Source organism: Theropithecus gelada, chromosome 9 (assembly GCF_003255815.1).
Source record: "Theropithecus gelada isolate Dixy chromosome 9, Tgel_1.0, whole genome shotgun sequence".
NCBI lineage: Eukaryota > Metazoa > Chordata > Mammalia > Primates > Cercopithecidae > Theropithecus > Theropithecus gelada.
The window spans coordinates 22886011-22901523 of NC_037677.1; the positions used below are offsets into that span (position 1 = coordinate 22886011).

At 35.0% G+C, this 15513-nt stretch overlaps 1 protein-coding gene across 2 annotated transcripts in view; it reads left to right on the plus strand.

Annotated features, from left to right (window-relative positions):
- The window catches only part of ANKRD26 (ankyrin repeat domain 26), a 94992-nt gene that overhangs the window by 60975 nt on the left and 18504 nt on the right, over nt 1–15513 (plus strand). For both annotated transcript variants that reach the window (XM_025396982.1, XM_025396983.1), the window contains exons 22-28: nt 992–1175; nt 2042–2179; nt 3626–4582; nt 5160–5312; nt 9349–9419; nt 9778–9871; nt 13861–13973. In XM_025396982.1, coding sequence (XP_025252767.1) covers nt 992–1175; nt 2042–2179; nt 3626–4582; nt 5160–5312; nt 9349–9419; nt 9778–9871; nt 13861–13973 — 1710 coding nt within the window. The remainder of the gene's footprint in view (nt 1–991; nt 1176–2041; nt 2180–3625; nt 4583–5159; nt 5313–9348; nt 9420–9777; nt 9872–13860; nt 13974–15513) is intronic.

Sequence of the window (15513 nt, forward strand, 5' to 3'; positions counted from 1 at the left end):
TTACATGTATTTTTTAGTAGAGACGGGGTTTCACCGTGTTCGCCAGGATGGTCTCGATCTCCTGACCTCGTGATCCGCCCGTCTCGGCCTCCCAAAGTGCTGGGATTACAGGCTTGAGCCACCGCGCCCGGCTATTTATTTAATAGAATAAGTTTTGGGTTTACAATTTTTTTGTATTATAGTTAATGCTGGAAGGAATACCTTTTTATAAATCTTTTTCTATATTTCTAATTATTTACTTTGAATAAATTCTTCAATATAGAATTGTTTATAGGAATTTTTTTTAAAAAGGCCTTTGATCCAGATTTTTAAATTGTTCTCAAGAAAGTTTATGTTAATTTACGTTTCAATTAATAGAGAATGAAATGCCCATTTTTTCAACCTAAATTTTTTTTTTTTTTTTTGAAATAGAGTCTTGCTGTGTTGCCCAGGCTGGAGTGCAGTGGCGCGATTTCGGCTCACTGCAACATCTGCCTCACGGGTTCTCTTGCCTCAGCCTCCTGAGTAGCTGGGATTACAGGCGCATGCCACCACACCTGGCTCATTTTTTATATCTTTAATAGAGATGTGGTTTCACCCTGTTGTCCAGGCTGGTCTCGAACTCCTGACCTCAAGTAATGTGCCCTCCTCAGCCTCCCAAAGTGATAAGATTACAGGCATGAACCACTGGCACCCGGCCAAAAAGATAATTTTCAACTTGCATTTTTATTGAATCATTTCCAATATCCTTTTCCATAATATTTGCCAGAGGTACTTGTAACAGAAACCTACCAGTTAACAGAATGTTCTTTCATCACTGCCTTTCGAGTATATATGTCCTTTGGAAAAGACTGAAGTGAGAAATTAAAAATCGGAGAACTAGAAAGGAAAGATATTCAAGAACACAGAAATTGTATTAGGGTGATAAACCAACATATGAAGCAGCAGATCACACAATGAACTTTTTATTTTGTAACAATACAGATTTTAAGATAAGCATCTTTAACTGCAGATTTAGCTTAAACCAAGAAGAAGAGAAGAGAAGAAATGCTGATATGTTGTATGAAAAAATTAGGGAACAGTTAAGAAGGAAAGAAGAGCAATATAGGAAAGAAGTTGAAGTGAAACAACAGCTTGAACTGAGTCTCCAAACACTGGAGATGGAATTGAGGACTGTAAAAAGTAATTTGAATCAGGTAAATTAATTTTGGATAAAAATTTTATATTTTTAACTTTATTTCATCACTATTACTTATGCTTTTGATTTAATATATATTATCTAGGTTTAAAACAAAAATGTTATCTCATCTTAAGCTGACCTATGACCTTTATAACTAAAATTATTCATGATAAATCTTGGCACCTAATAGATGCTCAGTCTCTGTTTTCTGAATGAAGGAATGGAGGATAAGTTGAGTTTAATCACTAACATAAATGTTAATTCAGGCATTTAATGTTAAAATACAGGCTAAATATCTCTAAAATTATGATGAAACTAGTAAAATGTTTGACATTTTATTTCACAATTCTTTATTTGCCTGTATTTAAGAACCGTTTTTGCTCTTTGATGAATTTAGCTGACATTTATGTGATTAAAATTTGAGTAATTCTTGAGTAATAAAGGTTCTTGCATTTTAATATGCTATTTCCTTTTTTTTTTTTTTTTTTTTTTTTTTTTGAGATGGAGTCTCGCTCTGTCGCCCAGGCTGGAGTGCAGTAGCCGGATCTCAGCTCACTGCAAGTTCTGCCTCCCGGGTTTACGCCATTCTCCTGCCTCAGCCTCCCGAGTAGCTGGGACTATAGGCGCCCGCCACCTCGCCCGGCTAGTTTTTTGTATTTTTTGATAGCGACGGGGTTTCACCGGGTTAGCCGGGATGGTCTCCATCTGACCTCGTGATCCGCCCGTCTCGGCCTCCCAAAGTGCTGGGATTACAGGCTTGAGCCACCACGCCCGGCCGCTATTTCCTTTTTATAAGTTTTTTTTGTTTTAAAATTCTGCTCTTGATTAACCTTTTAGACTTTTAAAAAATGCTAATAGACCCAAAACTTAATATATCTCTAGGTCGTACAAGAGCGAAATGACACTCAGAGGCAACTTTCTCGAGAACAGAATGCCAGAATGTTACAAGATGGAATTCTGACCAATCACCTTTCCAAACAAAAGGAGATTGGAATGACTCAAAGGAAAATGAATTCTGAGGTATTTCTATTTCCTTTAGTCATTTTCAAATATGTGTATATATTTATTTGTGTGTGTATATGTATTTGTATGTGTATATATTTTAAAAACCAACTATATATGCATCTTGGAAAGTATTGAGGATTTTTAAGCCATATATGTGTATCTTGGGGGTGGTGGTAGCGTTTTTGGTCCATTGGATAAAGTGATGTTCTTAATTCAGCTCCACTTGTCTGCAGCAGTCAAGTAACAACATTCAGAATGGCCTCATCCAAAGGAGAAGCTTTTAATATCTTCCATAGGAATTGATGGTCTTTCCACAATCTCAAAACCCTTGCTACTAACAATAAACGCTTGATTTTTTGGAAGTGATTTCATCACCTTGATATATTAATGGAGAGGTTAGTTTATTACTTCCACCCACAGGAAGGGAGGAAAAGTACAGCCAGTTCAGAGACCACATTTTGGATATTAATCTTCTCACTTTTGAGAAAAGTAATAGTGTGCTGCAAGTAGTATCTTATTTTGGTACAAAGAGCTTTTGAAACAATGATATGCCATGATATATACTTAGTGATAATTTAGTAATAAGTATTTTGTTCCTAGTAAAACAGTTCGGCATATTTCTCCCTGTTTCACATTATTACAGTTTCAAACATTATGAAGAGGAAACAAAAGTTATTGCGACAACAAATCATCTCATGTTTTCTAAGAGGAGCTCTACAGATTTTGTCCTATTTACCATTAGTGTTGTGAAATAAAAGTCTTCTTTTGTATTTAAATATTTATACCACAGAAATAACTGATTTAGTGAAAGAAGACTACAAATAGAGTCAGAAGCCCCAGAGAAAATCATACAGCTGCTTATATTTTTTTTAACTTTTCCTTTTCAAAATCGTGATACTAAATGAGTCCATTGATATAGTAGAAGTGCTTAGTACAATGCCTAGATTTATTATTCATCAATAAACTTAATTGTTATAACTGACTATAAAGATGTGAGAAAAGTAGAATATAGAATATTCTCAGAAAAAAGAAACCTGAAAAACTGCGGGAAATTTTATCTGTCCAGATATATGCAGAGCCAAGGCTCTTACTATGGGTTGGTGTATGGGTTAGATATCAGAATATAAACCCAATTTTTTAATGTGATCAAATTATTAATCTTTTATGCTTTTGAATTTGTTGTACTTTAGGGAAAGGCCTTTCCAATTCTGAGATTCTTAAAAATTTTCTAGTGATTTCTGTTTTACTTTCATGGATTAATTGTCTTCAAATAAATTTTTGAACTTTGGGGAGTTAATGCTCTATAAGGTTTGAGTTTTGATCCAACTTTTTTTTTCAATTGGATATACACTTGTTGCAACCCTTTATTGTAAAATGTACAGCTTATTCTTTAATTTCAAAGGAAATCATGATATGTCATTTTCTTGGGTGCTAACTCAAAGTTTCCTTTGTTTTACTTAGAATTCTCATAGTCATGAAGAAGAAAAAGACCTACTGCATAAAAATAGCATGTTGCAGGAAGAAATTGCTATGCTAAGACTAGAAATAGACACGATAAAAAATCAAAACCAGGAAAAAGAAAAGAAATGTTTTGAGGACCTTGAAATTGTAAAAGAAAAGAATGAAGACCTTCAGAAGACTATAAAGCAGAATGAGGAAACATTAACACAAACAATATCCCAGTATAATGGACGGCTTAGTGTTCTGACAGCTGAGAATGCAATGCTAAATTCTAAACTGGAGAGTGAAAAGCAAGGCAAGGAAAGACTAGAAGCAGAAGTTGAATCATACCGTTCGAGATTGGCTGCTGCTATACATGATCGTGATCAAAGTGAGACATCAAAAAGAGACCTAGAACTTGCTTTCCAGAGAGCAAGAGATGAGTGGTCTCGTTTACAGGACAAAATGAATTTTGATGCGTCTCACCTAAAAGATAACAATGAGATTCTTTCTCAACAACTATTTAAAACTGAAAGTAAACTCAATAGCCTAGAAATTGAGCTCCATCACACAAGAGATGCCCTCAGAGAAAAGACTTTGGGTTTAGAACGGGTACAGAAGGACCTAAGCCAAACCCAGTGTCAAATGAAGGAAATGGAACAAAAGTATCAAAATGAACAAGTTAAAGTGAATAAATACATTGGAAAGCAGGAGTCTGTAGAGGAGAGATTGTCTCAACTACAAAGTGAGAATATGCTGCTTCGACAACAACTGGATGATGCCCACAACAAGGCTGACAATAAAGAGAAGACAGTGATTAATATTCAAGACCAGTTTCATGCTATTGTGCAAAAACTTCAAGCTGAGAGCGAAAAGCAAAGTCTTCTGCTAGAAGAAAGAAATAAGGAGTTAATCAGTGAATGTAATCACTTAAAAGAAAGACAGTATCAATATGAAAATGAAAAGGCAGAAAGAGAAGTAAGTATCAAGAAAGATAAATATTTTTCAAACCTCCCGAAAGAAAATTTAAAATAATATACGGTTATGTAGTTAACTATAAAAATAAATAGATACGCTTATTTACGCTGTCAGTTTAGAAACATCCCTTGTTTTCAGCAAATAAAAGAGCTGAGAGATGCTTTACTTTGAGTAAAGACATTGTATCATCTATGAAATTTTGAGTTTTAAGTTATGAGCTGTTAATAGACTAGTATGAATAGTAAACTAATGTGAATAATGTAGTCTTTTACTGCTGAAGATAAAATTTTAATGTCTTTATGTTGCCACATCTTAAGAACATTTCCATTTATCTGCCACCATGAAACAGATAAATGGAAATGCTCATACCTGAAATGAGTATTTTGAAATTAAGATTCAATTAAGTGTGTTATTTTGACAGTTAATTCCAGATTTCCCAGATAAACTGAAGTATATTGCTATATCTCTTAATACTTTTCTGTCAGTAGCTTTTTATATATTTCAGTTGAGGTAATTTTATTTTTATTCTTGTCAATTTGAATTGTCTAAAAAATCAGTAACAAAAATGTCTTATCAGGTTGTTGTGAGACAACTTCAACAAGAACTGGCTGATACCCTAAAAAAACAATCTATGTCAGAGGCTTCACTGGAGGTTACATCACGTTATCGTATTAATTTAGAGGATGAGACACAGGATTTAAAGAAGAAATTAGGTCAAATCAGAAATCAAGTATGTATGAAATTTAACATGTCAACAGTTAATCTATAACTGGTTAAATATATAGTGTTTTATCATACTAATTTAGTAGGTAACCTTCTTTTGTATTTTCGTTATAATTAATTTAAATTTTATTAACTTTTTTTTTTTCTTTGAGATGGAGTCTCGCTTTATCGCCCAGGCTGGAGCATGGTGGCACGGTGGCATGATGTCGGTTCACTGCAAGCCCCACTTCCCAGGTTCACACCAGTCTCCTGCCTCAGCCTCCCGAGTAGCTAGGACTACAGGCGCCCGCCACCACGCCTGGCTAATTTTTTTTTTTAGTAGAGACAAGGTTTGACCGTGTTAGCCAGGATGATCTCCATCTGCTGACCTCGTGATCCACCCGCCTCAGCCTTCCAGTGTGCTGGGATTACAGGCGTGAGCCACCGCACCTGGCCTAAATTTTATTATCTTTATAATACACTTGCTGCTTTTTTTTTTTTTTTTTTGAGACAGCCTCACTCTGTTGCCCAGGCTAGAATACAGTGGCACTGTCTCAGCTCACTGCAACCTCCACCTCCCGGGCTCAAGTGATTCTCCTGCCTCAGCCTCCTGAGTAGCTGGCATTACAGGTGTGTGCCAGCATGCCCAGCTAATTTTTTTTTTTTTTTTTTTGTGACAGAGTCTCACTCTGTAGCCCAGGCTGGAGTGCAGTGGCATGATCTTGGCTCATTGCAACCTCCGCCTCCTGGGTTCAAGTGATTCTCCTGCCTCAGCCTCCCGAGTAGCTGGGATTATAGGCGCCCACCACTAGGCCTGGCTAATTTTTGTATTTACAGTAGAGATAGGGTTTTGCGATGTTGGCCAGGTTGGTCTCAAACTCCTAACCTCAGGTGATCCACCTTCCCCGGCCTCCCAAAGTGCTGGGATTACAGGAGTGAGCCACCACGCCTGGCCTAATTTTTGTATTTTTAATAGAGACACGGTTTCACCATGTTGGCCAGGCTGGTCTCGAATTCCTGACCACACGTGTTCCACCTGCCTGAGCCTCCCAAGTGCTGGGATTACAGATGTGAGCCACCGCACCTATCTTGTTTATTAAACTCTGACTTTCATTCTGCCATTTTTTCTTATAATTACACATTTAAAAAAATAATATTTACCCTTACGAAAGTTGAGAATTATACATCATTCCTCATGGAAGTTGAGTTTTTTTCCTGTTAAACAGTATTTTATAGTGATTTTTCTATTGTCATGGTGAAGCAAACCAGATTAAGTTAGAGGATAATGTTTAATGGAATGTTCCAGAAAATTGTCTCATTTCTTATTTTCACTTTTGTGAATGGATACAGAATCTGTGTTGATTTATTTTATGGATTTCAAATTAATTTGTACAGAAAGGCCATTAACTTTTCTCCAAAATACAAATATTTTAATAAACTATTTAAAATAGGCATTTCCTTCATTTTCCTTTCATTTAAAATATATTATAAAAACATAGAAGTATTTAGATTATGTATAATATGTATATCTAAAGTAGAGAATTAAGAAAATTATCTAGATCCCTCTTTTGGATTTTTAAAAAACAACATTGAGATATAATTTGCCTACCATACAGTTCACTCATTTAAGGTGTAAAATTCAGTCTCTTAGATTATTTACAGAGTTGTGTAACCATCACCACAGTCAATTTTAGAACATTGTCATCACTCTGAAAAGAAACCCCACATCCCTTAGCCATCACTACCATCTCCGTCCGTGTCCCTCCACCTTCTCCAGTCCTAGGCAATCACCATCTACTTTTTGTCTCCTTAAATTTGTCTGTTCTGAACATTTCATATAAATAGAGTCATACAATATGCAGTCTTTTATGAGTGGCTTCTTTTACTTAGCATGTTTCTGGGGTTCATCTGTGTTGTAGCACATATCAGTACTTCATTTCTTTTTATTGTCGAATAATATTCTATTGTATGGCTATACCAGTTATCCATTCATCAGTGGATGGGCCTCTAGTTTGCACTTTTTGGCTACTGTAAATAATGCTGCGATGAACATTCATTTATAAGACATATTTTTATTCTCCTGCCACTGGATTTTATCCTCAGGGTTATTCGGGCTGCTTTCACCATCTCCCTGCTTTACATCTGCTGTTCTTCCTGTCTTTGCAGTTTGTATTCGTGTTGCCTCATTCCTTCAGACCTGGCACACAATTCCCCCTCCTTTGGGAAGCTTTCTCTGACCGTTCTGGCTCTCATTGACCTCACATTTTAGCATTTTTTATCTAGTCTGTGTAGAACAATTTGCCCTTAATGTAACTTCAATTTTATTTTTTTCATGAGAGAGAAACTCATCTAATTATAAATTTGCCTGCGAGGTGAATAATATCTGATATGCCTGTCACGTATCCTTGTATAAATTGAAAATATTTTAGCTTAGCAATTGTTAGGTTAAAATTACTTTATATTATACTAAGAATTTCTTTTTTGAGACGTTGATATAATAAAGCTTTTATTCTATTTTTATTATTTTATTTTTTTACAAGCCCATGACTAACATAGGTGGTTATTCTAAATATATTTTAAGTAATTAAATATAACTGAAAACCACTTAATCTAATAAAGGAAAGTTATTCAATCAAATGCTCATGTTTTTCTCACTATAAAAAAAAATCTAAATTTACATTTCTTTATTATGTAGCCAGAGCTGGGATTCATAGATTCATACCACTTTACCACCCAGAGAGCTCTGGCTTCAGCTTTTCTGATATGCCATGTGACATAACCTTAGCCTTAAGCTCATCAGAGTGCTTGCTAAAGCAGCTCAGCACAGATACTTGTTGGGAATGACTTGATTTAGGAACCTTGTTCTGCAGTAGAGTCCAGTGTTTTTAGTCCAGTGCTCTGATGGCCATGTAAGTTATGTACTACTCATTCCAGGAGGTGCTGTTTACATTGTGGTCATCGCCCACTGAGGAGAGCAGAGACAAAGTAATCTATAATTGTTTAAAGTACTGTTGGCTAGTGGAATTGGCGAAAGTTCTGTGAAGCACTAGGGGTGTATTCTGGGCCTCATGCTCCTCATTTGCTTTCACTTCCAGTGGTGTGAAGAATGATTCAGTGTAGCTATAGGAGACCACTTCCATTGGCATGCCAGCTGCCTAAAATATACAATTTTATTAGAACACAAAATACAGTAAAAATCACAAAAACAGCAAATATCATATATAGCTCACTATATGCCATGTACTCATCTAAGTACTTTATGTGCATATTCTTTGACTGAATCATCTTACCATCCCAGTGAAATAGACACTATTACTGTCACCATTTCTATTTTACCGATGAAGAAACTGAGACACTGAGCATTAATTTGCTCAATGTCACACAGCTTACCATCCCAGTGAAATAGATACTATTACTGTCACCATTTCTATTTTACCGATGAAGAAACTGAGACACTGAGCATTAATTTGCTCAAGGTCACACAGCTGGTAACTGGTGGAGCTGGGATTCCCACCCAGCTATTCCAGCTTCTGTGTGGATACTGCCTCTCAATTTCATGAAACATCTAGTTGTCAACTAACATGTCATCATGTTAATTTTTATAATCACTGGCATCGCCATGGTCATTCACATCTATAAATATTAAAATTCTAGTTGACGTGGTGGTGCTTGGAATGCAAAAATATAGATGCTACCATAAGGTAATTTCCTGTCTTTCTCCATTTTACCAAGTTTGTAAATTTGAGTATTTATCTGATAAAATATAGTTTGAAAACAAGAATAATGTGTTTTAGTTGTAGAACGCAGGTTGATAAACTTTTCTGTAAAGGGCCAGATAGTATTATTTTAGACTTTGGGAGCCATGGATACCTGCTGCAGCAAATCAGCTCTACAGCCACAGCACAAAAGTAGCCATAAACTATGCGTATTAAAGGAGTGTGACTGTGTTCCAATACAGTTTAGTTACAAAAAGAGGTGGTGGGCAGATTTTAGTAGATTATTATTTAGTAGATTGTTTTACTAGATTATTAGTAAAGTGGTGTTTTTTTTATTCTTTGTTTTAGTTGCAAGAAGCACAGGATCGACATACAGAAGCTGTCAGATGTGCTGAGAAGATGCAAGATCACAAGCAAAAGTAAAATTTAAAGCAGCACACAGAAAAACGTGATTATTTATAGAGCAAATAAGCAGTTATTTATAGAGCAAATAAGCAGTGTAGTATGAGAATTATATCAGCTATGATCATAGGTACATCTGTGTGAAGTCAAGGAAAAATTTTAGCATTAAGCAATTTTGAAATGCACTTTTTAAATATTATCCTAGAATTTTGTGCATTATCCACAGACCACAACTAGAAAAATGATAGCTGCCGAATCACCTACTTTTGAAATCTTTAAGCATTTATGTGTATGCCTTCAGGTGTTTGCTAAGAAATTACACAGTATTTTAAAAATTTATCTGTGAGAATAATTATTCTAAAATATACATTGCAGGCTTGAAAAAGATAATGCCAAGTTAAAAGTTACAATCAAAAAGCAAATGGACAAAATTGAGGAGCTTCAGAAAAACCTGTTAAATGCAAATTTGGTAAGTCAACCTCTTAATTTCTGTCATAGTGAAAAGGAATTTTATTGCTTTAGTAAGAGAAGTGGAGTATCCCTTATTTAAAGTACTTGAGACTAGAAGTATTTCACATTTTGGATTTTTTTTTTTGTTTTGGAATATTTGTATGTACATAATGAGATATCTTGGAGACAGGACCCAAATCTAAACATGAAATTCATTTGTGTTTCATATATACCTTATATATGTAGCCTGAAGTTAATTTTATGTAATATTTTTAAAATAATGTTATGCATGAAACAAAGTTTTGACCATGTTTTCACTGTGATATGTCACATGAGGTTAGGTATGGAATTTTCCATTTGTGGCATCCTGTCCACACTCAGAGTTTCAGAGTTTGGAACATTTTGAATTTCAAATTTTCAGATGTTCCTCAACTGATAGATGGGGTTACATCCTCATAAACACATTATAAGTTGAAAATATTATAAGATGAAATTTAATACACCTACCAAACACGATAGCTTAGCCTTAAACCTGCTCTGAACACGTACATTAGCCTACAGTTTGACAAAATCATCTAATACACAGTCTGTCTTATAATAAAGTATTGAATATCTCATATACCACATATTGCTAGCGAGGGAAAAGATCAAAATTCAAAATTTGAAGTTTGTTGAAATTGTGATGGTTTCACACCATTGTAAAGTCAAAATATATTAATAAGTTGACCCCTGGTAAGTCAATCCAAATTGTAGTGGTTTCACACGCTCTTATAGTCGAAAAACCATAAGCTGGACTGTTGTAAGTTGGGGACTATCTGTATGTAAGAATATTTTAGATAATATGATAATCTTCATTGATGAAAGTATTTATTGTATTCATGGTAATACTGCTTGCTACTAGTAGTACAAGTCTTAACGTTATAGAAGTTGACTGAATTCATAATATGAATGAATTTGGTAGTAAGATTTTTAATATAAAAGATTGTGATAGCCTAAAAACAGTGTTTTTTATGTACATTTTGTTTGTTCATTCATCCATTGATGGACATTTGGATTATTTCTGTCTTTTGCTTATTGTGAATAATGCTATGGACATTGGTGTACAATTGTGAGTCCCTGCTAATGCTTATAATGTCTTTTGAAATTTTAAGAAATTTGAGTAATGATTTGATCTGCAATTTGAATTTCTTTTATAATCTAAATTTGTATTCCTCATCAAGAATGGGTACTAGGTCATTATACAAGCATTTTTTCCCCAAAGTAATGTGTTTTTCTCTTTGGATTTTAAAAAAGAGAAACCTGTGAAAAAGTAGAAATGGCTGCTCCAACAGGACATCACAGAATAACACAGTGCCCCTAGCACTGCAGATTCAGAAACTTTTTTTCCCATTTATCTGTGTTCATCAATCTTTCAAAACCTTAACAGTTCCTGCCGGGCGCAGTGGCTCATGCTTGTAATTCCAGCACTTTGGGAGGCTGAGACGGGGTGGATCACCTGAGGTTAGGAGTTTGAGACCAGCCTGGCCAACATGGCAAAACCCTATCTCTACTGTAAATGCAAATATTTGCCATATTCCTTACTCATGCCAGGCATGGTGGCAGGTGCCTGTAATCCCAGCTACTCGGGAGGCTGAGGCAGGAGAATTGCTTGAACCCAGGAGGTGGAGGTTACAGTGAGCTGAGATTGCGCCATTGCGCTCCAGCCTGGGTGACAGAGCGAGATTCCGTCTCAAAAAAAAAAAAAAAAAAAAAAAACCTAAAAAAACCGAAACAGTCTAGTCTCAGAAAGTTGGCTGTGTAATCCACAATACCAATTTATTGATGTACCAATTTAATGATGTATTTATTGATGTTTAACAAGCAGAACAGGATTCTCTGGTCGTTCATGCTTTCCTGTGTAGAAATGAAGATCAGAAGGTTGCATTGTGAATACTAAAGTGGAGCAATGAGGTTGATGCTTCTACTAATGAGTTTCTTGAAGTCACAATAGGAAGATTTATGCGACTCTCGTATACAGATATATCTATCAGAAGAAACATCGACAAGTTTTTTTTCTAGATTTCATGTGTTAGTCCTACTTTATTGGCATCCTTTTCACACAAGTGACATGGCAATATATTGATATGAAGTCTCCTGTGAATGAGAGTATGGGGGGGACATCCCCTTATATGGGTGTCGTCCATGAATATATCAATGTCTCAGAAATGGAAAATTTAGTAAAAGTACTCAAAACCTGCTAAGCGTATTCAAAAATAATGCAGGATTTTCTGTAGATTCCCATAGAAATGAGTAAGGAATATGGCATATTATTAGTACACTTTGAAGTATACACTGTGAATCAAAAATTTAATAGAGACAGCTTTCATCCAACTCATCAATAGCCCCTAACTTTTCCAGAAGGTTCTCATCTCATGTCTTTATGGAAGAGGGAATTATTCAAAAGAAAGCAGAGGCAAACAATCAATAATCTGTCCCTTGTGGAAAAGTTTTGCATTATAAAAGAAAAACAAAGACAAAGTATGCTGGTCGACATCCTAAGGGTGAGTGTGCCCACCCAAGATGAGAAAATAACACTATACTCAAAATAACACCAGTAAGAATCAACATAAAATGTACAAAATTAGCTATCTACAAAAGGAATCTGCACCAAGTAATGGTTTATGGGTGTGTGGTTGAGAATATTAGTTGTTTATGGAAGTGAACTAGAAGGAAGAGACCTCAGGAAAGAGGTGTGGGATGGAAATCTAGATGAGGGAATCTGGGATGAAGCCTTGAGATTTAAGGAGCTCTTAGAGAATTTAGAAGAGAAATGGAAGAGGACAGAACTCAGCATGAGGGGTGGCTGCATTTAGAAATGAAGTGGGGTCAGAGCAGTCTGGGAGAGGGTATGGTCACTGTTAGTAGTTGCTACTGAGAAGCAAAGCAGATTAAAGATTTTAAAAATAGGGCCTTGATGATTTTCAGAATTTTAAAATGAGAATTATAAGATTGAAAATTAGATTTTAGTATAAAAGAAGATAAGTGATGAAAAAGTAGATCTCTAGATGAGACCATGTATTAAAAAATATTAGAGTCTGGCGAGCACTGTGGCTGACACCTGTAATCCCAGTGCTTTAGGAGACTGAGGCAGGAGCATTGCTTCAGACTAGGAATTGAGACCAGCCTGGGCAGCATAGCAAGACTCTGTCTCTAAAAAATATAAAATAAATCAGCCAGTGTGGTGGTGCACGCCTGTTCTCCTAGCTGCTGAGGAGGCTGAGGTGGGAGGATTGCTTGAGCCCTGGAGTTCGAGGCTGCAGTGAACTATGATTGCACCATTGCACTACAGCTTGGTTGACAGAGTGAGACCCTATTACAAACAAACAAACAAACAAACAAAAAGGAAAGTCCAGTGGAAAAACGGGATGATTAAAAATGCCACAAGAATCAGGCAAAAGTTATGTTTTTGTTTATTATGGAGAAGACAAACTTTATTTAAAGAGAAATGGTTAATAGAAAAGGAAAAATTGAAACTCATGGAAGAATGTTTATAAAGAATGAGAGATAACTCATCTTGAAGTCAGGTGAATATAAAAAATGTAATGGGAACCAGATGAAGGTTTTCTAAAAATTTTCTTAGTAAGATTTGATTTAACAAAAACTGGAATATCTTGAACTATTGATGACAATGTTTCTAGAGCAACTTTAGAAACGAGAACATACATCTAAAATAACTTTAAAAAAAAATGTCATTAACACTTAGTATTTTATGTGTAAAAACTTCTATTTTTAACAAATAAATTTTGGTAATTTAAGTTCCAGAAAAGAAATATGAGCTGTTTTAAGAAAAGTCGTTTTTGAAATCTGTTCTTATTGGTATCAGGTTTATAAACTGATAAACAGTTTATAAACTGTGTTTTATAAACCTCCCTAAACATATGTTACTCATGAACTCATGAGAAATAATAGTTTTAAGAACAAAAGTGTTTCTAGAGTTTTAAAAATAATTGAAAATATTTTGTTTCAAAGTCTGAAGATGAAAAGGAACAATTAAAGAAACTTATGGAATTAAAACAGTCTCTGGAATGTAATTTGGATCAGGAAATGAAGAAAAATGTTGAATTAGAAAGAGAGATAACTGGGTAAGATTTTAGTATTTCAGATCATTTTAACCATTTAATTGATTTAACTATAATTTTACTTTATTCAAAACTAGATACAAATTCATTTAATATCTACTTTTTCTTAATGAAATTATTCTCTTTTAAAATTGTTTTAGAAAGTTGCAGCACAATCTGAAACTTTTTGAATGCCTAAATATTATACTTACTCTTCAGTGATTTTGAAAACAGTAACAATGCCTTTGGCATATAATGTCAACTTCTCTCTTCATCTTTTACTTCGAACTTTTATTTCTGAAGATATTTTCATTCTCTTTGGTAATCTTTCTCTCTTTGGTAGTGTCCAAAGATATTCAGATCTTTTAATATCTGAAAACCTATCTGTATCACATCAAAAATTATCTTGATTTAGCTTATGCTTTCTTTCTGCCTCTTTTGTGTGTGTGTGTAGTTATAAAATATATCATGGAAATTTACTCATGGAAATTTCGCATGGATAGCTCCCATGTTTACCTGAAGTATATATGTTATTAAACTTCTGTTTGTTTTAAAACACATATGCCTCATACATATACAAATCTATGTATGATTTAAGAGTAAAATGAACAATCATGTTTTTACTATCCAGATTTAAAAATGGAATGTTACCCGTTGTCTTGGAAGCCCCAACAAGGCTGCTTTTCTATTTATTTGCTGAGTACTTACGTTCATTCCGATTCTAATTACTATTTTTCTCTCATTGTCTTTCTCTGACATGGTTTTGCATCCGTTTTACTTTGTTAGCATTGTGCTAGTAAAGATTTCTAGATCTCTTCTGACATGCTCTCTCTGCTCATTTCCTTTCTTCTAAAACTCTGTTTCCTTTTCCCCTTAACTCAGACATCAAAGATGTTTTCTTTCCTGTCTCTTGTCTACTTTGAATGATCTTGATGTTTTTTATTTGTACTTTCTTTTTTTTGTACTTTTATTCTTATAAACTGTGGTCAGTGGATATCAAGTGTATTTTTATGTCTTTTCCAACCATTTATGTATAAGTATGTATATGCTTTGCTTTTCTTTTTTCGGGAGTCTCTCTGTTGCCCAGGCTGGAGTGCAGTGGTGCAGTCGCAGCTCACTGCAACCTCCACCTCCTGGGTTCAAGCAATTCTCCTGGCTCAGCTTCTTGAGTAGCTGGGATTGTAGACATGCAACACCAAGCACAGCTAATTTTTGTATTTTCAGTAGAGACGAGGTTTCACCATCTTGGCCAGGATGGTCTTGAACTCCTGAGCTCAAGTGATCCGCCTGGCGCGGCATCCCCAAGTGCTGGGATTTTAGGCATGAGCCACTGAGTTCAGCCTAAGTATGTTTTTCCTCTTCACCTTGGACGCTGATCTCTGGGTTATAGCTAATATTTGATGACAGGTTAATGTTTTATATTAACATTAAAATGGATAGGAATAATTTACAAAAACTCGATGTGATTACAATATTAACTCTTAATCTGCCATATATGTCATATAATTTTTCTTCACATTATTTACCTAAGATTATAATTTCATTAGAGTGTTTTCAAACTATG